Raw genomic sequence first — 25,624 nt, forward strand, 5'->3', positions numbered from 1 at the left:
TTAAATAATCAGATTACTAATACTGATATTACTGTGCTAAGCAACATTTTAGTATTGTAGCCATAGACTGTGTATAAAAGATGGACATCATGTCCCTCTTTCTCACATTAAGACAGGGGCATAAAATAACAGATTTAGCAACTTTAAAGGTTAAAGTTAAATAAAATGTTTAGCATAAATTAGCAAACTTTCCTCCCAGATAAAAATTTCGGACTTTATAAACATTGCATCACATGATTAATAAACTCTTTCAAACACGTAAAATGTAACACTTGATAAGAGTGTTTTTGGCACCCTCATCCATACTGACAGGCACACGTGTGTGTACTTTGTGCAGTAATGGAATCGCAGCGGAGTTAAATGAAAGCAGTGTCAGTGAGAGCGCTGCACAGATCAAGCGGTAGGTCTTAATCACCAGAGGACTGAGTGAAGGCTCATTAGCTGAATGGATTTTAATGGGGCTAGTTAGGGAGATGAAAAGACACTGTCCCCTTGCACTGCATCAGCGCATTACTGCAGGTAATGACCCTGACGATAATGGAGGAGGGAGGGCCGCCTCTCTTCCAGGCTTCACTAGAGGTAAACTATAATTTTTGGCCTGACAGGAGAAACGTCTTGCGTTTGATTATTTTGTTAAATCATAAAATTAAAGTGGAATAATGGGATTCGGGCATAAGCTTTTAGGTTGCAAAACCAAAGCACAATAGAGACAACAAATCACATATATTTATACCTTTTAGTGGAGACTTACCCAAATTACCTGAGTGTAGCCTAACTGCACATAAATTCAACTAAGCTAGGACTCAAATCATGCCTGCTGAAAGCTATAGCGCCATAAAATCTACTGTTTGGTAAACCGCTTATTCGCAAAATGCTTTATGGCTACACTGAGCGTACTGTACATTTTTAATGGCATCCCACCCAGCAGGAAGTAAACCCTCCACTGCTGCTGCCCCACTTCTGTGCGCTGAAACACACAAAAAATGACAGATTCTCCTGCTCGCACAGCCCAAACAAAACTGAATTCCCACACACACGCCCTCAAGAGTGACAGATGAACAGACGGAGCAGACAGAGGGAGCCGCAAGGGAGGAGTGTGTGTGTGTGTGAGAGAGAGAGAGATGCTGGTGTTGTCATTATGCTTTCCCCTTCATTGGAGGCCTGCTCATCTGGCTAATGGGATTGGCTGCAGTTGCCACTGTGCGTGGGGACCACACACACACATGCAATGGAGGGAGTATGAAAAAGAAGAGAAGGATGGATGAAGGATGAGGAGACATGCAAGTGTGATTGCTCTTGTCAGTAGATTTGTATGATGAGAAAGACTTGAATGTGAGAACATGGAAGAGAAGAAGAATAAAGAGAAGGACCTTGTCAGTAGCTGCCTGTAAAGATGGAGGGCTTGAGAAACAGGCAGTGGACAAAAAAAGAGAGAGATAGAGCTGTCAGTAGCAACCTGAAACCACTAAGGTGAAGAGGAGGAAGGGAAAAAGAGCAATAAAGGAAGTATGCAAGATGGAAACACCTAGGAAGGAAGGTAAAGAGTGACAGGCAGATGCAACTTAAAAAAACAACTTTGGAGACAGTATAAAAAGGAAGCTGTCTGGAAGTAAATGAAGCAAAAGAAAAGGAATCAAAGTCAGAGATAAAAAATAATTGATGAAGGAAAGAAGCAGTGGTGGAAACAGAAAGTAGGAATAAAACGGAAGGAAGAGAGCGAGGAACAAAAAGAAAGCAGGGTGTTAAAACGAAGAAAGGGTGACTCATTAATTTTTAACCAGCCATCCTGTCATCCTTCAGGCGGCTCAAGCACCTGTCTGTGCCATCTCCTTCTTCGCCTGTGACCTTTTCACCTCTCAATGTATGTTTTTTTGGTTCCTTGACTTCAACAAGAATCCAAACTATCCTCCTTGGGGTTTTTTTTTGTATTTGTATGAATGTCAGCCTGTGCTCTTCCTTTGTGTGTGTCTCTGTGTTAGTAAGTGATAGAATCCAGTAGAGAACAAAATAGTTTCTGTTTTTTTAAGTGATCCATTAGTGGCCTTGCGAGAAACCAAACCTGCCCTCCATCTGCTCTACAGGACGATGACAACTGCCCAGCACCTCTGCCACTGACCTCTTACTCCTGCTGTGTGAAGCTAACCTATTTCACTCTGTGGTAGCTGACAGGAAACACATGTTTGGAGGGAGAAGTTTCTTACTACAACTGCGATGAAAAAGGTTATATTTCTGTTTTCTTTTCCCACATTATGCATTATGGTACTTCTTGGAATTCTGAGATGGACTGAAACAATAATTCTGCAATGGGAATCACTTTTTGCATCAAGCACTTCACACAGAAAGCACATGGAAAATGTGTGTTTGTGTGTTTTACATAAAAGGCACCCCTCTGGGCTGAGAATGCAGCCAACAAAGAGGTGCCAAAAACTGCAGTTTCTGTCTGGAGCAGCCACTTAAGGCTGGCTCCAAAAACAAGTCAATCCCCCACTGACATGTTAAAATCACCAAATTAACAGCAATAAAAAGCATGTTTATAGACTTGTAAAAAATTGCATTTGGTCTCTATGAATAGACTGGCCCTTCTGTATGATGCAGCTGATCCAACTTTATTAAGGCTTGAATATAACGTCACTCTGACTAGGAACATGCTGACCCAGACAGCTGAGGCCTTGCTTCTGTTAATTCCTGGAGACTGAAGTGGGCCTCTCGACAGCCTTAGTACTGTTGGTACCTTTTGGAACAATTTAAGGGAAATTTAATGTAAATATCTCAAAAATATTACAACCTGTTGTCTGGTACAGACTGTGCAGGAAAGGTGAATAAAATTTGGACATTTTAATAACCTGTTACTTAGCACTTAGCAGTGGTCAGCTAATAACATTACATTAAAAAGTTCCTCTAGAACACTGTAAACTAGCTGTATGATAGTTTATGTTAAAATTCCATCATTCAGAAGTATTCCGTTTGCAATGTCAAGCAGCGCTGTTTTCTTATGATAGTATTTTGCAAAACATGCTAATATGCATGTTTGAGGTAAACCTACTCAGCTCTGGTAGCAAGGACGATGACTCTTATATTAATTGGTTAATAGTCACCTTTTGTTATTGTGACATCACTGGTATTGTTATTGGAAGTTTAGCTTCACCTTCATGTTATCTGTAATTTTTATTTTGAAGCATGTGTGCAAAACTGGAAAGACCTCTTGATGTGGAAGCAAGTCTTCATAAGTTATGCTAATGAGCAACATCCCTCAAGAAATCGAATACCTCACCACCCACCTTTGTTTAAAACCTAATAATGAATTTCCTGTGAGACAGAACCTGAGATGGACTGAAGGTGGAAGGAAGATGACAAGAAAGAAAGAAAGATAGTGAGAGACTTGGTGGTACAGGCAGGATCATTCAAGGGGGAGGAGGTAGAGAGGTGATGGTGCCAGAAATGTATGGGAGCCATGGACAACGTGCAGATGGAGAGAAATGAGAGCAAGAGGTGTTGAGGGATTGAAACTGAGCTGTGGGATAGACAGATACAGTGAGAGAGGAGGAGATGGAAAAAATGGTGAGAGTTGGGAGAAAGAAACTACTTTGTTGAGGGAGAAGAAACAAGAAGAAGATCTGACACAATGAGGGAGAGGGCGAAACGGAAGAGTTCAAATTTTTACCACTGTTGGTGCTATTGCAAGGAAGGTTATATCTGCCAAGAAAAGAAAAGAATATATGAAATGACTTTTAGGAATGGAAAGAAAAAGATCTTTTGTAAGCCAGTATCATGACGCAAATACAGAAAACATTTAAGCTTAAGGAAATATATATATGGGATATTGTGTCGCGATTCTCTTTACACTTTTAGTTAAAACCCGTCAATAAATGCTCAAATAGGTGTTCTAAAATCTGTGAAAATAACTCTGACAATTCATCTGGATGGCTCTATGATATTTGAGTCCATCTGCAGCTCCATGCTATTGTATTAAATGAAATGAATGAAATCAATGCAAAGAAGCAAGGATTTTTTTTAAAAATAGGGTACACTAAACTTACTGGACAGATGAAAACGTTGCTTCATCTGAGACTGAAGCTTTTACCTTTCAAATGAAATATAAATATTGGATGCAATCAAGCATAAAACTCAGTGAAAGAGCCATGCTCAAGTATTACTGCTTCTCCCAGTTCTAAAGTGCCTAGTTACAATACAGTTTGATTGATTTAGGAAATCTTACTATTATTTTTTATTTAAAACCGGAAACCTTCGTAAGTCAAAGGGTCTAAAAAAACAAAAACAAACCCAAGTTAGTTGAATAATTCCCAATGATACATATTTAATTCATAAGTTTTATGCTTATCTACTATCTATTTCCCTGTCTGAAAAAGACTGCAGTGCTTTAAAGGTCATCAGTGTACAAAATGGGCAAAATTCACTGGTACAGTTTAGAAATATTAGTTTGACTTCAATGCAGTCTAATAAATGGCACTTGTAGTGAGGTGGAGGACTGGAGTGTGTCATCTAGGGCTAGGCCACATGTGTAAGAGGTTTTAATCTTTGGTTTTAAATGGAAGCAGTTCAGACTGCTCTGAATCCGAAGGTTGTTTCTCCTTTGTGCCAAAGTGAGGACAGCATATCAAAATTTCTTTTCACGTGTACAAATGGAACCGAAAAGTTAAAATTTCAGATTCTATCTTTTTCTTCTTATCCAGTTCAGGGTTGTTGGATGGCTGGAGCCTATCCCAGCTACCATACAGGGAAAACATGCAAACTCCACACAGAAAGCAATCAGCCAGTAGGTGGATTCGATCCCAGGTTCTTCTTGCTGTGAGAAGGTGCCAGAGTGGTTAGCACTGAGGCAGTAGTGCTACCACTATACCACCATGATGCCCTGATTTTAAAATCAGTGTTATTGAGTAGGTTTATAGGAATGTCAGCAACTGCAGGGTATTAGGCTGAGTTTAAAGACTGCGGGTATACTGACAGGCCGCATACAAGCCAGTGTAACGTAAAATAGTATTTTTTTGAACTGTGAACCATGCTACTCAAATGTGGTTCGAGAATGAAAAAGCTACATTAAGAAATGAGCATAATGGGTCCCTTTACACACAGTGTTCCTGAACACCAGTCAGTTTAACAAGCAGAGGATGAACTGCAGGCAGGTTTACCGGGATAAATACTGCATCTATTGAGTATAAGGTGTGCAGCTCCACACTGAAGCCTATATCTGCCGATTGTTATAGCTGACTGCGTGCATGAGTGATAAAAGAGAGAAAACACAGGCTGTCAGATAGTCACTGGTGGAGAGAACAAAAGACAGAAGGAGAGGATGATTGAAACATTGTGCAGAATCTATTACTAAAGCCATCGGGGGGGATAGATGGACGTACCACTACAGGAGAAGATTGGTAAACAACAAGGGAAGAGACAGAGAATCAAACCTGGAGTCTGCAACCCGAAGAGACATGAATTGGTGCTAATGGATGTGAAGGTGGCAATGGTAATGGTAAGGGTTAGGAATCCCTTAAAGTTATAAAGCTTACAGTCTTGTGATTATTTCACAAAGAGAAGACTGGCTAACACAGATAGGAAAGAACCTGTTTAAAAAGTGGAGCAAAAAAAGATGAATTGACAAAATCTGATATGGAGGAGATGCTTTCACTGATGGCACTTGGACTAAATCACTGCAACAAATCCTGTCATTTGTAGAAGCTAATGAAAGTAAGCAGGGATAACACAAAAGTTAGCAATCACCTTTATTTAAATCCTTTAAAATGGATGAAAAGGGAATCAAAAGCTTGCAATAACATAGGTAAAACCATTTAAAAAATGCCCAGCAGTAATTCATCTTTTATGGGTTGTGTCTTACCTCAAGCTACACTACACTGTTGCAGCACAGTCTAGCACAAAATACAGCATGTTGTTTATCATGTTTATCATCAGTCCATCTATAACAATTTTCACAGATGCACTGGAGCCCTATACTTGTCTAGAAATCACCCGACCTAGGTGCATGTCAAAACACTAATGTCTGGATGCAGTGGGAGATCCCAAAATACTCTTTAGGAATTGAGTAAAATTCTTCTGTGATAATCACTTACCAGAAGATTTCTTCTGTAGCTGTTACATTAAAGAAGTCCCTAAAATGAAACAAACTTGCATTTTTGTTTAAATGATGGTTGTTTTTTGCTGTGAAAAACAAGAAAACAATAGCACACTGACCCCAGAAAGTTGATTCTGTTCATCAGGACGTTGTGCTTTCAGTGGGTTAAACTTTTAATCACTCAGCCCAGCTGGCTGCAATTTTCCCCAGCCTCATAAATGGTGCAGTTGCATAATGGACATGATTAGCTGTGAGCTCAGCTTCATGATCATTAATATGTAAATTGTCATGACCATCAATGGACATAAGTATTGTTCTCACAGAGTTAGGGAATGGTTGCAATCACAGCAATGTAACATGGTGTAAGATCTTCTTCGATTCAGGAATGGTTGTTCTCTTTTCACATAAATGGCTTCCTTGACTCCTCGTTTAAACCAGCGTTCCTCCCCCTCCAGGATGTGCACATGCTCATTATTAAACAAGTGGCCACTGGCCTGGAGGTTTAAATAGACCGCAGAGTCCCAGCCCACTGTGGTAGCTCTTCTGTAGCTCCCAGAGGTTGTATGGGTTCCCTGATGTATAATTCACGGCCATCCTCCAGGCAACTCTGTTTGTTCCAGGGGACTCGATCCTTGAGGTGGACCAAATTTTGGCGCAGCATGTTTTGGGGAGTGAAAGCCACCGAGATGCAGTGTTTTTAAAAAAATGTGTCTCAGCTGTACACCTGACACATAAGGGATCACCAGTGGTTTTCGCCTAGGCAGCAATTGTCCTTATTCTCTTCTGGGTTGCCTGGAGCATACTTTAGGTGCCTTCCCTGCTTTGATAAATGTCCAGCTGGATTAGCTACATGTATTCAGGGCCTTTTGTAATAAGACATTCTTCTGCAGACCTGGCTGCTGTGTCTGTGGGGATGATGTTTGCGTCCTGATGACACACAGTTGTGCCACAGTGGATGGTGAGAGTTAAACGTTAAATACTGATGTTTATGCATTGGTTTATCTTACAGGTTGAGTTTCAAATGTCCCCCCATTACTGATGGAAATGCTAGCCTGTCATTTTTCATATCTTCTGTGGTGAACTTGATGTGTTTGTTCACCTAGTTAATGTGAACCTTGAATTGTGGTACACCCTATCCCTAGATTTGATTGTCATACAGGTGTCATCAACATACCTGAACCAATGACTCGTGGGGTAACAGAGCCTTTTTTCCCCACTCTCTCCATATACTGTTAACCACAATGGGTGATACTTCGGAACCCATGGCGCACCCATGTTTCGGTGTGATGCGAGTCCCTTCTTGATGCTAATATTGGACACTGGAGGCTTTGTATTGCTGGGACAGGCTAAAGCTTTCATCTACAGTTGCAGTTGTCACCATCGTTCTGCTTTTGCATCTGCATCCACAGTGTTGTGATTTGGGATATCTGATTCTGTGGCTGTGATCAGTTCTACTAGCGTATTTGCCTCTGCATGAGAGCAAAGTTCGACCCCTTAGCAATGATGTCTTTCTCTGCCTGAGTGAGTTGCCTGTCAGACAAATTCTTCACCCACTTGTCCACTTCCTCTGTGGCTTGTTGTAGAGGAAACTCTCTACTGTATGCTGATGTTTCTGGTGCCCAACAGCTAGATCCCGCCTGGTCTTACACTTTTTCTTCTGTGCTAAGCGACCCTTCCTGGTGAATTTGAGCACCTGTTGAAGAGTGATATAAGTCTTTGATGGATCTGTTCCTCCTTTAATTTAACACATCACCGGATCAATGGAGAAATTAGTTAGCCTCACCTGCTCATTTAGCAGCTGACTCTGTGCCTTCTGGAGGACTTTGTTAGCTTGGTGGCCCTTGACAGATGATCTCATTGCAGACTTTTAGGAGCAATCCCACACTGTCTGCATCTGAGGCTGAATCTCAGGTGGTAGCTATAGTCTGCCGTCTTACATACCGTATGCTCATACTCATGTACCAGCTTTAGGCAGTCCTTGCCAAAGTGAGGCTTGATACGTGCTTAATCATCCAAGTAAGGAAATCCCAGGAAGTTGATTCTGTTCATCTGGATGTCATGTTTTCAGTGGGAGAAATGTTTCATCACTCGTCTAACTGACTGCTTTAGCCCACTGAAAAATCACCAGTGCAGAGTGATACAAAGCTCACCATGAAACTCAGACTTTCCTTTCAGTCTGTTTAATGTAGGCAGTTGCCATCTGTCAAACATCTGTGCTTCATCTGTACCTTCAACCGGGTGTGTTCAGGATGTTCTGTACAACCTGAATATTAAAATGTGATTTGTTCAGATTACAGTAAAATGAGTGATCGGTATATATTGCTGTTTAAAAACACTTATAGAGCTGAAGTCACTGAAGAATAACTATTGTTCAGTAACTATACTAACACTAGCAGTTCTTTTAGGCATTATAACATCATATAACATTCTGACAAATTTGCATTGGTTAATTCCCCTTATACATACCAATTCTGATTTGTAATTGCAAACTTTAATAATTATTCCAAGCTGCAGGATGTCAGATAGCTAATTACTTGTTTGTAGAATTGCACTTTGTGTTGAATTTTTTATGTAATATATCCTAAGATCTGTTATAAATTCTTCCGGGGGCAAAAGTTTTCTGTTGAAGGTAACAAAGCTAGGTGGGTTGAAGCTGTACCACAGTCAGTTATTTCAGCATTTCCTTTTTTTTAATGACAAATCACACAATCATTAGCAAATGAACCTTAATACACACTAGAACTAAAAAGCTTTGTGTGACAGAGAAATTCAGATCTACGTAAAGCTGGGCAGTCAACTAGATCAAGCTTTCTGTTATTCAGAGGAATTACTCAGATATTCAAAGCGTGGCTTGTAGGAAATTTGGTCTTCACTTTGAAAAACACTCATGCTGAATTTTATTGTTCTCATTCCGATTAACAACCAAAGAAAATCTATTAATTGAGTAATAAACCTACTCTGAGTGGGACGTAATTGAGAAAACAAAAGCAATCAGTCATATCCACCATAGTGTCAATATTGCACATTATGATTTGTGATCTTCATGAATAGCCAATATGACATTGTGACCAACACAACCCCTGTGGAAATGCTGACTTTCGTTACTATTTCAATGTCACTCCATGACCTCTAATAAAGTAGACATGTTACAGTCTGACTTTTCAATAGATTACAAATCTTGTGTGAGACTGATCAATATTACACCAGCGTGAAGCCCATGACTTGCACAAAATCAATCAAAGGTTTCACAATACAATGTGACAAAGTTTGTAAATCTGAAACAGTGAACAGTGGTAATAAAGGAGCAGCACTGAATGTCCTCGTAACTTCATGAAGTGGCGAGTCATGAAATTACCAAAATGTCTGAGTAAGTTACGTTGCTAGACAGACAGACATGCATCCTGTCTCAGACATAAATGACAAGCAAGTAATCCACCCGCCAGTCATCCAGCCAATCAGCTGTGCATGAGGGCTGAGAGCTGTTGTGTATTTGTGTAGAGCACAGTGACTATTGGCGAGCTGTCAGTGGCTGTAACACACATCCTGACGTACAGCAGCCCTCTAAGGCCTCTCCTGGAGTCTGTCAGGAAGAAGAAGGGATAGGAAAGAGTGTGTGTTTCTGTACATATGTGTGTATATATATATATATATATATATATATGTGTGTGTGTGTGTGTGTGTGTGTGTGTGTGTGTGTGTGTGTGCTTATGATGTGCGTTTGTGTCCATCCATGTGCGTCTGCGTCTGTCTGAGACTGCAGGAGGTAGAAAGGTGTGGGGGTAGATCAATAATAATCAGCTGCAGTAGAACTGGAAGTTCACTCAACAGTGACTCTCCACACACACACACACACACACACACACACACACACACACACACACACACACACACTCACATTAATGTGTACACAAATACATGCACAGCAGCACTCAAAAATCAATCCATACACCTTGTGACACTGCATTGTAGCCCAAACTATAGTGACAACACTGAAATAAAGGCAACCCACACACAGATACACAGACACACACACACACACACACAAACCCACACACACACGCACACTTAGAACTACCTCAAACTAAAACGCTTACTCATACTCTCAAAGTACCGCTTCAAAAATGCATGCGTCTAATCTCATTGATTTTCCATACACTTCAGCACCTTCATCTTTCTCTACCTGCTCCACACGCTCAACCTTCACCCTGCACCAATGCCTCTGATTTCTTTACCTCTTCGAAGTGGTCTTGATGATTTCAGAGACTTTCTGCATGTAATCGGTGGCGAGCACCACGATCTCTTCATCTTCTGAAAAGTTGTCATGGAAAATTCTGTCCAGCAAACGTTTCCAATGAAGCTGCAATACAAGAGGAATAAAGGGTGGTTTAGATTGAATGTAATCATACAGTTTAACCTTTTAAGAAACAAAAATTTGGATAAATGGATCATACTATGCATAAATACATAGTATGATCCATGGGACTATTACTGTTTCAAATCAAAGTAGGCCTGTGTCAGCCACTCAATCCAGTCAACCTAAATGACCATCTAAATAATTTGTTCCTACTCTTAGAACCTATACTGGTAACTGGATATATGCTGTAGGTAAATGGTTAATGGTAAATATTTAGGTTTAGGCAAAAAGAAGAAAGTAAGTTGCTTGGTGACTGTTTGGTGGTTACTGACCATTTCCAAGCTGAACAATCAGTGATGCCCAGGTCAGCAAGCTCCAGACTGAGCAGTACCAAGCAAACAAGGATTTTCTTAGGTGATACACCATTGTTGGTGGAATTTCAAAGGGAATCTGGGCCTTCTGGTGCAGGTAGTGAAGCTAAGATGAAAATGCTTCTCTATCTGTAAATAAAGTTTCTTTCAAATGAAGTATAACTGTCAAATGAGATCAAGCATCCATCATGAATGTACAGTAAAAGTACAGCATTAAAGTATTGCTCCAACTATGTGCTTTAAATACTGACTAATGTTTCAAACATGGTGAAACATTGTTAATAAATGTGTTGTTTTGGGGAATTACTGACCATGTCCAAACCGAACAAAGTGAATAGAGGCCACTTGACTACTTTATAACTGGTAACTGCTAAACTATACCTATGAAAAGTATTCGATTGTCTGCATTCATACACATATAAACTTGAGTGACATGCTTTTCTTAATCCATAGTTATGGAACCCCATTCCATGAAGTTCTCTATGCACTGTTCTTGAGAGAATCTGAAGGCCACCTTAAGTTTGGAGGTCTCTAGTCATTGACGCTGTAATTTTACATGGCCTACCACATTGAGTTGCTGTCATTCCCAGTTGCTTCTATTTTATACCACTAACAGTGGTAGGGAATTTCACAACTAGATTTGTTGCACAGGTCGCATCCTATCAGAGTAGCACGCTGGAATTCACTGATCTCCTGTGGCCAACCCAGTCTTTCACAAATGCTTGCAGAAGCAGTCTGCATGCTTGACTTTATATACCTGTGGCCATGGAAGTGATTGGAACACCTGAATTTAATGATTTGGATGGGTGAGTGAATACTTTTGGCAATAAAATATATGGAAAAAAAAACTTATTTAGTTCATACTAATAGGATGTAAGTTTGGGAAACCCATACCTAGCACATAACCAAACACACAGTTCTCTAAGTAAAATCTAGTTCTGATTCACTGCTTGGTATACATACCTACCTTCACCTATGGCTGGAAGCTGCGAGTAGTGACTAAAAGAAAAACAGTGCAGATATATGCAAACCCCTAGAGGTGGTGTGATGATCTCAGTGACTTGGAAGGGGCTCAAGGAAGAGCTGCTGCTGCTCTGCATCACACAGAGCCACTTGAGGTGAGGAATCTGACTAGGACACCTCTTAAAGTGAGGTGTTTCAGGCATGTCCAGCTGAGAGCAGACCCCAGTTAGACAGCTGGAGAGATTATTTCTCTTGCCTGGTTCAGGAATGCCGTGGTATCCCAGAGGAGCTAGAGGTGGCAGTAGGGCAGAGGGAGGCCCGGCTGCCTTTGCGACCCTTTCTTGGAGTGGTAAAATGAATGGACGGATGGAATTCTAGACTCTATTCACTATTGCAACATCCCAGATGAGATCACTAACCAAAAAGGTTACTGTGGCAACAGATGTAAAACATACATAAAACATGGGGCACTCTGGCGGTCCAGGGATTTAAGATTGCGAAGATAAAATGCAGTATCCCCATCGCCCATCATTCGCTTTTTTCTTGCCATCACTATTGTCAGCTGTTGAATAATGTGTAATGTTGAATTGCATGTCTGCAGCAAAACTGAAGAAACATAAGACTGGACTCCAGATCCAGTCAAAAGCAAATATTTTTTCTTACAACACACTGAAGCGATTTAGCAGCAGCCTCTGATCGAATCTCAAGCCTCTAATATGCTTCTTCCTATGTGTCCCTCTTTTTTCTCCTCAGCATCTCTCACACCCCTTTTATCCACATTCAAGTTCAAACTGTGTGTGGAGTTTCTTTCTTTCTTTTTTTGGCTGAGAAACCAAAACTCAAACTGCTTATCTCCCTCTCAGTATATGCCCAGTTTCCAACTCTCCAGCTTCCCCCTTCAGCCATCCCTCAGCCATGAAACATAGTGAGGATTCTCTGTCACTGTACACGCTGCTTCACAGAAGAGCTTCCTCCTTCTCTTTCTCCATCTTTCCCACTGTCTCCAGTGTCTTTCCCTTTCCTCTCACCCCCCTCCCTCACTTCAACCCCAAAACACCATCTCATTTTCTCCTTTTCTCTCTACATTCTTCTTTCGTTCTGTCCCTCAATCTGCTCGTCCACCCCTGCAGGGGGGACAGCTTTTGTGAATCACTTAGGCCTCTGTGTGTCTATGTATGTGTGTGTCTAAGTGTGTATGTGTACATCTGTGTGTATGTAGTGCTTCACTGCACCGACCCTCCCCAAGCACACACACAGCCTCTGGCTGCACAGTCACACACTCGCCACACTACTTAAAATGCTCAGTTGGAGTTCAAATCTTAATCCATCACGTCTGCTTCGACCCAGAATGTGCATGCACCAACACACACACACACACACACACACACACACACACACACACACACACACACACACACATATACATATATATATATAGTATGTATGTTCTGGTTGTACATGCACGTGAACTACTCACGCTGGGAGCAATACGCTGCAGCTGCCTAAGGGTGATGCGGTTATACATGGTGCTGATGTCCTTTCTTTGGTCGTCATATTCTGACACAGTGATCTGGAAAGAGAGGAAATTTTACTCAGCACTGCACACACATTCATGTGAAAAAAGAAACACACACACACACACACACACACACACACACACACACACACACACACACACACACACACACGCAATCAGCTTACATTGGCCAGACGGGTCTCCAGCTGTATAATCTCTGTGGACTTCTGTGTGGCGTTGTGAGCTCCCAGCATGCTCAGCAAGCGCTCCATCAGACCCTTGTATGCCGTCAGGATCTGAGAAACAGAGTGATATCAGTGCTAATAGACAGGAGGTGCTGCTGAGACATCGTCAATAATGTCCGGAGACGGCGGTGACATGTGGCAAAGTGGACAGCACAACAACAGCACAGTGGGTGACAGAGGAAAACAGGTGGATTGATGAAGAAGAGCGAATGAAGAGTCAATAGGGCAGATGGGAGGAGGAGAGAAGGAGGAAAGGACTGAGGGAGAGAAGATGGGGGAAAGAGGGGAAAGAGGAAGGGAGGGTGGCAAAGGAACCATAAGAAAGCAAAAGAAAAAGATGATGCCGGAGGATGTAGGAAGGAAAGAAGAGAGAAGCGAGAAGGCAGTCAATGGATGGGGTCAAACAGGAGGTGAGATAAAATGATGATGAAATTTAGGCCAGTGGAAGGAAGAAGAATCAGGGAAGCAATGAGAGGAAGGGAGAAGGAATGGAGGAGGAAAAATGGAGAGATACTGGTGGGTGGTAACAGAGGGAGAAAGACGAAGAGATAGAAGCAAGCTCACCTTTGTACTATCTTCATCCTGGCCCAGGTAGAGACTTCTTTCAGGCAGTGTGAGCCCTTCCTGATCAATCTGCACCAACATATGGACACATTCAGTCAAAAGCTCAGGAGGGTTTAATGTTTTTTTTATCTGCCATGTAGTCATATGTTTTACTAAGCACCCCACTGGTACATATTCAAAGGGATGATTAATATTTGATACTCTGCAAAAATGGTAACATTTACAAACCATTCTCCACACTGTATGCTAAACATGAATTATTTATAACATTTAATGAATAATTCACACAGAGTAATTCATCTTTTATTAAACTGCAGATGTTTGACAACTAATATTACTGGGTTTTGTGAAAATCCTATCCAGAAGTTTTGGTTTAAAAAAAACTAAACAAAACTCTCCACACACTTATAGTCTTCTGACTAAAATCTAAACATGTGACCTATGCATGAATCCTGGGTCAAATGAAAATAGGGGCTTTAAAAAACTACAAATAGAATAAAGAATTAGACATTTGAATGTGAAAATTATAAATTATATAAAATAAAAAAGTTATTAAAAAGAAAAGAAAAGAAAGAAAAAGCAGCACTGCCGGTGGCTCTCTGTCTCACAGGTAAAGCTGGATTTCTGTTCTATCTACCCCATACTGGGCGCCAAAGTAGAAACAGCTTTATGCTGTGGGCCTACTGTAGATCCAGCTACCTTAAAACACACCATTGGTGAGAAAGAGAGAGCAAGTAGTATTGTACCCTAATTTGGAACATAAATAGACTGATATCAGCTGAACAGCTGAAATATGATAGAACCAAATTGATTTTATTTGCCAATATTAGCTATTTGCAGATTTATCAGTATCTGAATTTTTAACGGACCATAAATGAAAATTAAAATGTAAGAACAGAAACACCCTTCAATGTTACGAGTGTTGACTTTGCATAGTTTCTCCTCCAGAGGTCCTTCTACAACACAACAACAACCAGCTGATCTGAGCAGAGTCTGCAGAGTATGAACGAGTAAGTAAATCACTACAGATAACAAATTCTAAGATAAATCTGTTTTGAAGGAAAAAGAAGATGTAATGCTTTTATACTAGAAAATCTCATTTTTAAATCACCAAATTTCATCATGATCTGCAAAATCCTATATCGATTGGGGTCTGAAGAATAACAAGTTTATCTGGGAAGGCTCTGGCTCAGGAGGTAGTGCTGCCGTCTACTAATCATAAGCTGGTAGTTTAATCCCTGACTCTATTAGTTTGCCCTCATGTGGACATAATGTAATATTTAAATTGTTTTATTCTGTGAGAGTTTTTAAAAAATAAATAAATAAATAATTTAATATGACTTTGGCCAGTTTCGACAGCACTAATGATAATAATATGTCGGTAAAGAGGCAAGTTCGGGTCTAATTTAGACTTCCATTGGACCTTTTGTGCCATTGTTGCACTGTATTTGGAAAAAAATCCACAATTTTTTTAATACCATTAAAAACTCACACAACAAGCATTTTCAAATGGACTGAGTTTTCTCATAAGTTCTCACCCTGATAGCATTCCTTGAGGAGTTTTTGTCATCCACATTGACTGTGAGGGAGAAGAAGACAGCAGTGCTGTACTCTCCCTGCGTCCTATAGAGCAGCTCATTAAAGTCCGGCCTCTGTGGTGCACCCTCCCTTTCCCACCCTGCAGCACCAGGGGGAGCCCCCACCAGGTCCCACCCTCCACAGCTGTCTATCACCTCCATCATGGGGTCAGACCCCAGCTTGTCAATCTCCTGGATGTTGATGCAGGATCGATAGAACTCCTTGACTTTACGCTCTGCTGAGTTGGGCCCACGCCTCCGAATTGGCTCCAGCAGAAGGCGCTGTAGTTTCTCCTCATTATGTTCTCCTATGGCGGTAATGATGCCGTAGCTGAGCTTGTCCTCTGGGATGCCATGGCGCCTCAGCCAACCACCACAGGCGAAGGAATAGAAATCCTGGCATGGCTGGATGGTTGGGTCGATATTGGCCTGAACAAAACGAGCAGCCCGCAGGAGGGAGCGTTTCCGCTGGCAGTCCTGACGGCACTGCATGTCCTGGTGGGCGTCCAGTGAAATGTACTTGAGTGCCAGCATGCTTCCCAGGATGACACACATGCCTGCAGCAAAGACCAGTGCAGAGAGGAGGCAGATTTCCCTCCGGCTCCATCGAGGGAGGCCCCCACTGTTGCCGGTGCTCCCTGGATCTTTGTTTCGACCACCTGACCAGGTCCCTCCCCGACTTCGTCCCATGTGACGGTCCAAGCTGCCCCCCAAATGAAGAGTCATACCATTACTGAGGATATCGCTGCTGTAGCGACCGCCATATTTAACTTCCTGGAACTCATCATAGTGGGCTGTTAGTGAGTACGTCTTCTCCATCTTAAAGTAGAGTTTCTAGTCAACAAAGAGAAAGAGGAAGAGAAAGGGATGGAATTGGAGTTATTTTTGAGTTCAGAGTGCTTTTATGACTACTCCTACCGAGGCAGAAGCATGAATACCTTGTACGGGGCAAAACACTCAACTGATGTCAAAATAATCCTATTGGCCTTCTTTAGGTAAAGTCCCCTTTATTCTTTTTGAATCAAAAGCCAGCAGAGCAAGGGACTTCCATTGTTAACGAGGAATCTCTCGGGTCCTGCTCTCTCTCGCTCATTCTCCTCCCCTCTGCTCCCTTTCCATTTGTTTTCCTCTCCTCTCTCTCTCTCTCTCTCTCTCTCTCCAACCAGTTACAGGTCACCTGTCGATAAAAATAGAAATCAGACAGAGCAGGGCTGTAAGTCGACAGAAAGATGGGAAATTGAATCCATGATAACAGCCGCACAGGATGACAAAACAGCATCTGTTTTGCCACATTTTCCCCCACTTTGTCTCCGTCTGTTTGTCAGCTAAAGCTGTTGGATTGATTGGTGACAGTCAACCCAGAGGGAGACGATGCGCCCCCCCCCCAAACTGAATTATGGCTTTGGACAGATCAATGGCAAGTGAGAGCAAAGACTTGAGCATCAGCTGGGCAAAGATAGGTGTGGCAATCACCATAACTTAGCCCATCTCAGTCCGAATTGATGTAAAATTTTACAATATTGCAGATGGGTAGATAAAATGTATTGCCTTTGTTTTGCCAAACGTATATGAGTGGACCATCATAATACACCTGCTGTGAGCAGACCAATGTTTCTGATCATTTTGAAGAAGTAAAACTGAATTGGAAATGCCTTCCTCCTTAATATAGCTGCAGAAATGCAGTTTCCATGTCACTTTTTTACTTACACGCCTGCCAGCTCCCTGTTGGTTAATGTAAAACACAGGGTGACAGAAAGACGGAAAATTGAATCTATAAGTACAAAAGCAGAGAATGACAGAAACAGCATCTGCTTCGCAACACTTTCCCCCACTTTGTCTCTGTCGGTTTTTCAGCTAAAGTTGTTGAATTGATTGGTGATGGTAAACGCACAGGGAAACTATGTCTCCCCACTGACTTCAATGGAGAAGACTTGGAACAAAGATTTGAGAGTCAGATGGACAAAGATAGGTGAGTCAGTCCAGTTTGACACAAAACATTTATTACTGCAGAAGGACTGAGGCAGTTGACCACCTGATGACACACACACATGCCAAGCTGACTTGCTGTGGACCGAGCTAATACGTCAGCAAAGAGTGGACCAGTGTTTCCTGTCATTCTAAGTAAAAGTGAAGGAGGGCATTTTCTTTTAAGGTCTTTTTCTTTCTTAATGTCACTTCAGATATCAGATATGTTTGTGTTGTATCTGCCTTCCTGTTTATGAATATATATATATATATATATATATATATCTATATCTATCTATCTATCTATCTATATATATATATATATATATATATATATATATATATATACATATATATACATATACACACACACACATATATATATATATATATATATATATATATATATATATATATATGTACACACACACACACACACACACACAGCTTGTAAGTGTGCCCAAGTCTGTGTGTGTGTGTGTGTGTGAGAGAGAGGGAGAGTGAGACAGAGGTTGTTTTTTAGTGGCTAGGCACAATGGACCTGCTGAAAGCTGCGAATGCTACCTGTAAATATTCATCCCTGTTATCTCCACTGAGGATAGCAAACTTCAGCACTGATGACTTTAAACAGCTCTCCTTCGCCTTATAAGAATGCTGTATGTAGACAAGAAGAAAAGAAAAAGCAAGCAAAGGAAGAAGGGCAAAAAATAAAACCAACTAAAGAAGGCTTTACAGGCTAACAGGTGTATAGCTTTCCCCATTCTGTGGCAGATGGATGATGAGTTGGTTCAAATGTTGAGTTTTAGTGGGAAAAGGGCGGCCTCATGCATGCGCGGTGCAGGGATAACATTATTGTCTATCACTGCAGAGATCTGGACTTTCGGTTTCAGTAATTGCATATTTGAACAAATACAGCCATCTTTATTGGAAGGGTATCTACTCTTAACTTCTGATTATGCCTTCATTAACTCTAAATAAAGGTATGATTCATGCTTTGGGACAGTAGCAGGAAGCAGCAAGACATCGGAGCAAGCACCAAATAACAAAATGGAAAGCAACGACTAAACAAAGCCTTACATATGGTCATAGTGTCCACAGTGTCCAGAGTTGATGGTTAATTCGTGTGTCACGCCTGCAATTTAGTGAGGTAGATTATGTCGAAAAATGTTTTTTAGAGAATTTTTTCTTTGCTTGGTGATAGCAGTGACAGGAACGGGCTAGGTAGTCAAGATTTCAACTAGTCTCCTAAACACTGGCCGCTGGGTTGCCTCTGCTTTTCTGTTTATCAGAAACATAAAGCATAGTTGCATAGATACTGAATATATAAAATGGTCATAGACACCATTGAAGCAGAGCTCAGGTTTGTGGCCATTGCCATCTTGGCGTTTTCAAACTGGATAAATGGGCTGATCTAACTGGGAAACCAGAGGAAACTGCATGCTTATACGCTGATGCTTGTCAGTGACAGGGCTGGATTGCTTTTTAACATATCCTTCTTTTTGGAATGTTTTTAACATTGCAGATGAGAAGTGGATTTTCTCATTTCTCACACTGTATCTTCAAGGAGATCTGAAACTTCACTTTTAACAATAAACTTGCTACACGACAGTGTATCACATTCTCACTTTACGCCTACAAGAATGGATTTTTGGCAAGTTGACAATGCAACAGTGATATATTATCTTTTAAATAAAAAATGAATACTTGCTAGCTGGTTATTATGTTAGCAACAGCAGCATTTATTTGGAGTCATATTTTGGAACTTTTGTCCAGTACTCTCTTTTAGCATTGTTTTTCTGTACCAAATCATGAGGAAAATATTTGGCTATACTCCTCTGTCTACTGACTGGTGATGACAAATGCCTGTTGTCGGTTTTACACATTGTTTTGAAAAATGTTTACTGGGATGGTCTAAAGTTAACATTATACTTAAATGTTCAATAGGTGAATATCCTCCTGTCCAGCATTTTTCTGTGTCTAACAATTTTTGCACAAGTGTACATCCACTTCACATTGCTGCTGAAAAGCTGTGAAAAATGAAGCAGAGTTGTTGCGCGCCATTCGCCCAGTGATATCCTCTCGTTGTGATTGCCAGCGTTTTTCTTTCGCCTTTGAGTGTGGCTGTGAACTCTTCCTATTTTATAACTGCTTTACCTGCAGCAAAGCCTGACCCTGAATGCTTGTATGTAAGGTTGGTGGCTGGTCTGACTTACATGATGGTAAATAAATGTTTTTTACATTTTTTAAAATCATAAATGTTTAGGTTTTCTAACAATTTGGATTTAATAATTATGATACATTTCATGTGTAGGTGCCTTTCAAACCTCTCAAGGTAAACTTGCATTTAAAACCATATATACAATTATAATAATCAAATAAATAAAATCACAAAGCAAAATTATTTTTTTTAAAAACTGATCACAGTAACAAAGGCCATGCTATAATGAAGGCTATGCAACTCTGAACAGGTTTTGAGATGAGATTTAAAAATAGAGAGACAGTTTATGGTTTGGAGATCTGGAAGAAGTTCAATTCAAAATCTTGGGGCAGAGCAACTAAAGGCTCTAAGTCTCATGGCAGTCAGATGCAGCAGAAGGAACAGACAAAAGAGAAGCTGAAGAGGACCAGAGTGTGCTACAGGGTAAGTATTAAGAAGATCAGATAAGTATAGAGGGGCAAGGTTATGAAGGGCTTTGAAAGTGAGAAGGAGGATCTTGAAGTTAATGGGTATGTGAACTGGAAGCCAATGGAGCTGTTTAAGAACAGACGTTATGTGTTCAGTGGCTGTGGTTCGGGATATAATGTGGGCAGCTGAATTCTGAACCAACTGCAGTTTATGGAGAGATTCATGAGAAAGACCATGGAGAAGAGAATTACAGTAACCAGGATGAGATGTGACAAGAGCATTGACAGGTATGGCTGTGGAGAATAAATGAGGAACAAAGGGGGTTAATATTGTGAAGATGAAGGTAGGTAGACCAGGTGATATTGTTTATGTGCCGTGATGGAAAGATTACTGCTAAGGATGATACCCAAACTCTTAACCCAAGGGGAAGGTATGACAACAGAGGTAGTTAGTGGTGTGCACAGAGATCTGGACAAACTAAAGTGAGCTGAAAGAGGAGAAAAAAATAGGGTGAAAGTGAAGGATTGTGTGTCTCTGTGCAGTGTCATTGTCAATGTAACTTATCATCCATCAATCTTCTGCTTTGTCACACACACACACACACACACACACACACACACACACACACACACACTATAAACATGCTGGATCTATAAAACTGTAACTGATCACTATTACCCTCTTGCACTTCATGCACATAATTTATTATAATGTAAATAAAATCCAATTATTGTTAAAATTATACACCATGCACTCTCCTCCTGCAAGTTCTCCCCTTCTCTCTTTCAGCTGCAGACACAAACACACACACATCTTCTTTGTGTCACAATTCCTTACGCGTTATAATAAATTATGACACACACACTCACATGTGCACACACACCATCACACACTGAGTGGACATCCAACTTATGGCTAATGGATTGGATCTTGCGGGTACCATCGCAGAGAAAGGCATGTATGATAAATGGCTATTTATCGAACATGACAGGACCTAATATCTGAGAGGTATACTAACGCAGCAGCAGACACACATACACACACACACACAGACACACACACCCTATCTTTTTCCTCACTCACACACTTTACATCCACGTAACAAAAGCACACCCATGCTGATGCATAGCACCATGTCACTGGGCAAACATTTCCCTTAAATCTTATAAGGAAAATATAGCCTTTTGTTTTCTGATAGCTGTGGTTCTCTAAGGGTGGTCTGGTACCATTTCTGGTACTGGGATCTTACTTAAGGGGACAGTAAGCTAACACACCGTTGTGTCAAGCTTATTCTGTCAGAACTACTGTAGTTCTAGTTTTCAAAATTTGCCAAACCTATTTCTACAACTTTCTATAAAACACTAATTTCAGACAGTTTTTTCTTCACTTGGACCTTTATGACATCACAGAAAGAGGTTTTGCTTAATATGGCCATCTAAGGCACACAGCTCTAACTATGAGCACAGAAGTCCCACCCACCTGCCTTTCAACTCTTAGTTTCAAGATAGAGGGGATAAAATTCAATTCAATTCAGTTCTTTTGTAAAGAGCCGAATCACAGCAAATCACAGCCTCCAATTCTACTTTTAAATATCTTAGGAACCACAAGTAAACCAGCAGTCTAAAAATAGCGTGTTTCAGAGAGTAGATGAACTGTGGGAATGTACCAAGGCCCAGTATGAAATGGCTGAAGATTAATCTGAACTTTAATTCAATCTAGTTCCATTTAGGTAACAGCATTCGTCCCAAGGCACTTCATAATATAAAGTAAAGACGATACACTATTAAAGAGAGCGCATCAACTATCTTGTTGTCCCCTAGAAGCATGTACTTTGCAGTGGTGGGGATGAAGAAATCCCTTTTTAAAGGGGGGAGTCCTCTCTGAGAATGAGGCTCAGGGTGGGGCAGCAACCTACTGTAACTGACTGGGAACTGAGGGGAAAAAAACGCCAAAAAAAGTCTTTCATAAGAAAGAACAGAATCTTGCAATTCTAACAGTCCAGGAGTCCAGGAATAAAACCATGGAGTTTAAATCGAACGTAATAGGTCTGTTTTAAGTGTCTATCCCTTCTTTTTGAGGGTGATTTGAGCCAGCTGTGAACACATTTGATTTCCACTGTGGCCAGACAACATGCTGTACAAACTAAAACTGACTGAGTATATCCCGGCGCTTAGGTGGATCCGTTTCTAATTCCAGGTTTTGCTGGTAAGAAAGATGCTTCAGTGATGTGTGCACAAAAAACTGCTTTTGTATAGGTGCTAGTGTTTACATATGAAACTGCGGTTCTGTGAATGCCCTCATGGGTGGACTGTGAGGACCACGGAGATTGCCAATTTTAAAGTTATGAAGTTGTCCTTTAAGCAAACTGCAGACTCTGAAGGTTGCATGGACCTTCCCCTTGCTTTTCTCACTGCTAATAATAAATCCTTGAGAGGAGCTCAATGCATAATCAATAAGCAGAGGCCTCCAATCATATCAGGGTCAGGTTCACACCACTGTAGATGGATCAAAGTACTATAACTGGGCTTGGAATGTGGAGTTACTGGTGTGAGTTAACTGATTTCAGTAATGTGGACAGGCAATTTTACTGGTGTAGATTTATTTACTCCTCATTTCCTAAAACGAGCATATCAAATGCTCATTGTGTATCAGCATGAGCTGTACTAACACATCAACAGATCTAAAGTGTTCCCCGTGGTCTAAGGAGGCAGACAGATTTGCTGCTAGCGAGATGGAATGTCACCTGGGGCAAACATTGTCTGGCATTAGAGCTGCAAAGTTGCTTAAACGATTACTAGGAAGACCATCAAGATTAAAGCCATAAATACCAGCTCTGCCAGTGTTATGCATTCACCCATTAATAAATGGCAGCAAAATAGTGACCCCATCTACAAATACATGAAGAGCTACACCCTCATATTCATTTCCTAGCTGAAAACTTTTTTTTGGCATAGGAGTTTGAGATACTGTACTTGTCTTCCACAAAACTAAACCCTACTCCGGATGCTGCTTTTTACCCACCTTGACTTCATATTAATACAAATTGACAGAGAGCAAACTTCCTGCCGCGCCTTCACTGTAGTTTGTGAGGATATTTAGTGTTGCCCAGAAATAACAGCTTAGCGGCACCCTCTCCCCTCCCCGCCACTTTTATCTCTGCTCGGGTGAGTTACGTCACCTGAAAGCATTCTATAAATGGACTTATTATCCCTTAATCAAAGTGGTCACAGAGCCTGCCCCAAAAGCTTCACGGTGCTCTGAAGGTTCAGCGTGGAAACCAGCCTTATCGCCGGTCGCCAGAGGCAAGGGTATAGTGCTGCGGTGCGTTTGTATGGGCTACAGATTTGGACACACAGCTCAAGGGTCCTGCAGTGTAACGGGACTTAGACATGTACCCAAGCAAAGCCTGCTTTGTGCTGCTTTTAAAAACTACTTATATGTTGTGTATACGGAGTAAATGTCCCACATCAGACTTACTGGAGAACTTGTTTTTTTTGTTTTTTTTTAAAGGAACACACTGGGCTTCTTATTCTTATTTTATTATTAAAACAGATGAGTTTGAGTCATCTTGAAGAAAAATTAAGTAGCCCCCACCCCACCCCCTGCTCTCTCTCTCTCTCTCTCTCTCTCTCTCACACACACACACATTGGCAGGAATGAAGTGCTCACATACTGTAACTCTATTATCTTTAATGAGTCCCCAGGCTCTCCTTTTCCAGCACTGTGCCAAACTACAGTTCAAACATCAGGATTATTACAGTTTTAATTTGATCTAGGCAAACATTTATTTGATCTGCTTTATTTTATTAGTTAGGCACTTTTGGTGGATTTCGCTGAAAAGAACCATATATATATATAAAACCATATATATATAAAAATATATATATATTTTTAAAGAAATAAACTACAATAAATAAACAAATAAATTAAATCGTACTTCATGGTGCCAGATTTTCATGATAGAAAAACGATTTTTTAAAATGGTTTTTATGATTTTAGATGGAATTCTGACCAGAGCAGAGCAGTTTCTCTCATGTATGGACCTCTGTCTGCAGGGTGGCTGTTGGCACAGGGGCGCTAATACACAAATAAAACTTTCTGGCGCTGCGAAAAGTGAGTAAAAAGGGCGTAAAGACGCAGAATGAACTGCTGTGAGTGCGCGAGGAGAACTCATACACATGTCATTTATTCCCAAGTTTAATCCTTAGTAGGTTTGTGCACGTTATTAATTTCAGCCTGATACACGGGCTGCATTTACAGCCAGCGAGGCACACCGACCTGTCTGACCAGCGCACGTGAGCCCATGCAGGTATAATTACGACGCGTCATTCGACCGGAAAAGAACGCACTCAGTCAGCAGCCAATTAAAGTCTCTTCCACGCGCAGCATCTCGCGCATGAATTTCTCTCTTTTTACTTTTGCCCACAAAACTTTTGGCCACGTTCGCACAGACACACCGCGAACTAGAAGCACACGTGCGTGGCGAAAGAGCAGAGACTTCTCGTTGAAAGGGTGTGTTACTTAGACGTGATTCCCAAGTTAATCTGTGGCACTTTCCCGCGCTATCCTCGCTCTCCGTGTTTCAGAAAACACACAAAATGATCAGATTTGGAATCATAAGAACCACCCACCCCCCCTGGTCCCAGCTTGCCGTCACATACACATACGGTGCGCCCTGGCTGGCTCTCTGAGGGAGGAGCAGTTTCACAACGCTCATTAGAGGTGTGGATATCCACAGACTGATGGAAACTTGTGCAAAAAAGATCTTACCTGTGGTGAGTCAATTAAAATCCCTGCTGGGAATGTAAAAAAAAAAAGCCGCTACTGTGTGTGTGTGAAGGGAAGAGATCCACTCCTCTGAAGGATCTGGTTAGATTATCCGACTCCCCCCCCACTCCTCCTCCGGACATCGGCACACACCGGGATCCGCACCGCGTTCTGCTGCCGCTGCAGCTCACAGCCTCCGATGTATGGAGGAAAAAGAGAGAGAGAGAGAGAGAGAGAGAGTGTGAGAGAGAGAGAAGAGAGAGAGGAGGGGGTCCATTAACGAAAAAAGGTCCACACAGACACACACATGCACACTTAGGCACAAACAGATGTTCCTCCTTTAGTCCACTTAACATTTTCTCTAATTGGCGCTACTTTTAAATAATCACTACTTCGGTAAGTGATTATAAAACCAAAAGCACACTCGGTACATTTTCATGCTGGTGCAAATGCTTTAACTTAATATACTGGCTCAGTCATTACCGTTAATTCTGATCTCTTATGTAAGAAGATGGACTTCTGAGACTCAATGAGCATCACAAAATTCTCATTTCATTAGAAAAAGCAGCCACTGCTGACTCATGCAGTGGCGCG

General features: G+C 41.2%; 1 protein-coding gene across 7 annotated transcripts in view; it reads right to left on the reverse strand.

Moving 5' to 3' along the window:
* The window catches only part of ecel1 (endothelin converting enzyme-like 1), a 52,900-nt gene extending 27,675 nt beyond the window's left edge, over positions 1-25,225 (reverse strand). For 3 of the 7 annotated variants that reach the window (XM_005461009.3, XM_025898472.1, XM_019345423.2), the window contains exons 1-7: positions 25,034-25,224; positions 16,611-16,849; positions 15,634-16,506; positions 14,096-14,164; positions 13,472-13,582; positions 13,248-13,340; positions 10,315-10,439 (exon numbers count right to left, since the gene is read on the reverse strand). In XM_005461009.3, the coding sequence (XP_005461066.1) occupies positions 10,315-10,439; positions 13,248-13,340; positions 13,472-13,582; positions 14,096-14,164; positions 15,634-16,491 (1,256 nt within the window). In that variant the 5' untranslated portion in view covers positions 16,492-16,506; positions 16,611-16,849; positions 25,034-25,224. Of the gene's footprint in view, positions 1-10,314; positions 10,440-13,247; positions 13,341-13,471; positions 13,583-14,095; positions 14,165-15,633; positions 16,507-16,610; positions 16,850-25,033 lie in introns of all 7 variants that reach the window. The other 4 variants (XM_019345421.2, XM_019345422.2, XM_005461012.4 and 1 more) reach the window with 4 other exon arrangements.
* Between the last annotated feature and the right edge of the window lie 399 nt (positions 25,226-25,624).

Source organism: Oreochromis niloticus, linkage group LG14 (assembly GCF_001858045.2).
Source record: "Oreochromis niloticus isolate F11D_XX linkage group LG14, O_niloticus_UMD_NMBU, whole genome shotgun sequence".
Classification (NCBI taxonomy): domain Eukaryota; kingdom Metazoa; phylum Chordata; class Actinopteri; order Cichliformes; family Cichlidae; genus Oreochromis; species Oreochromis niloticus.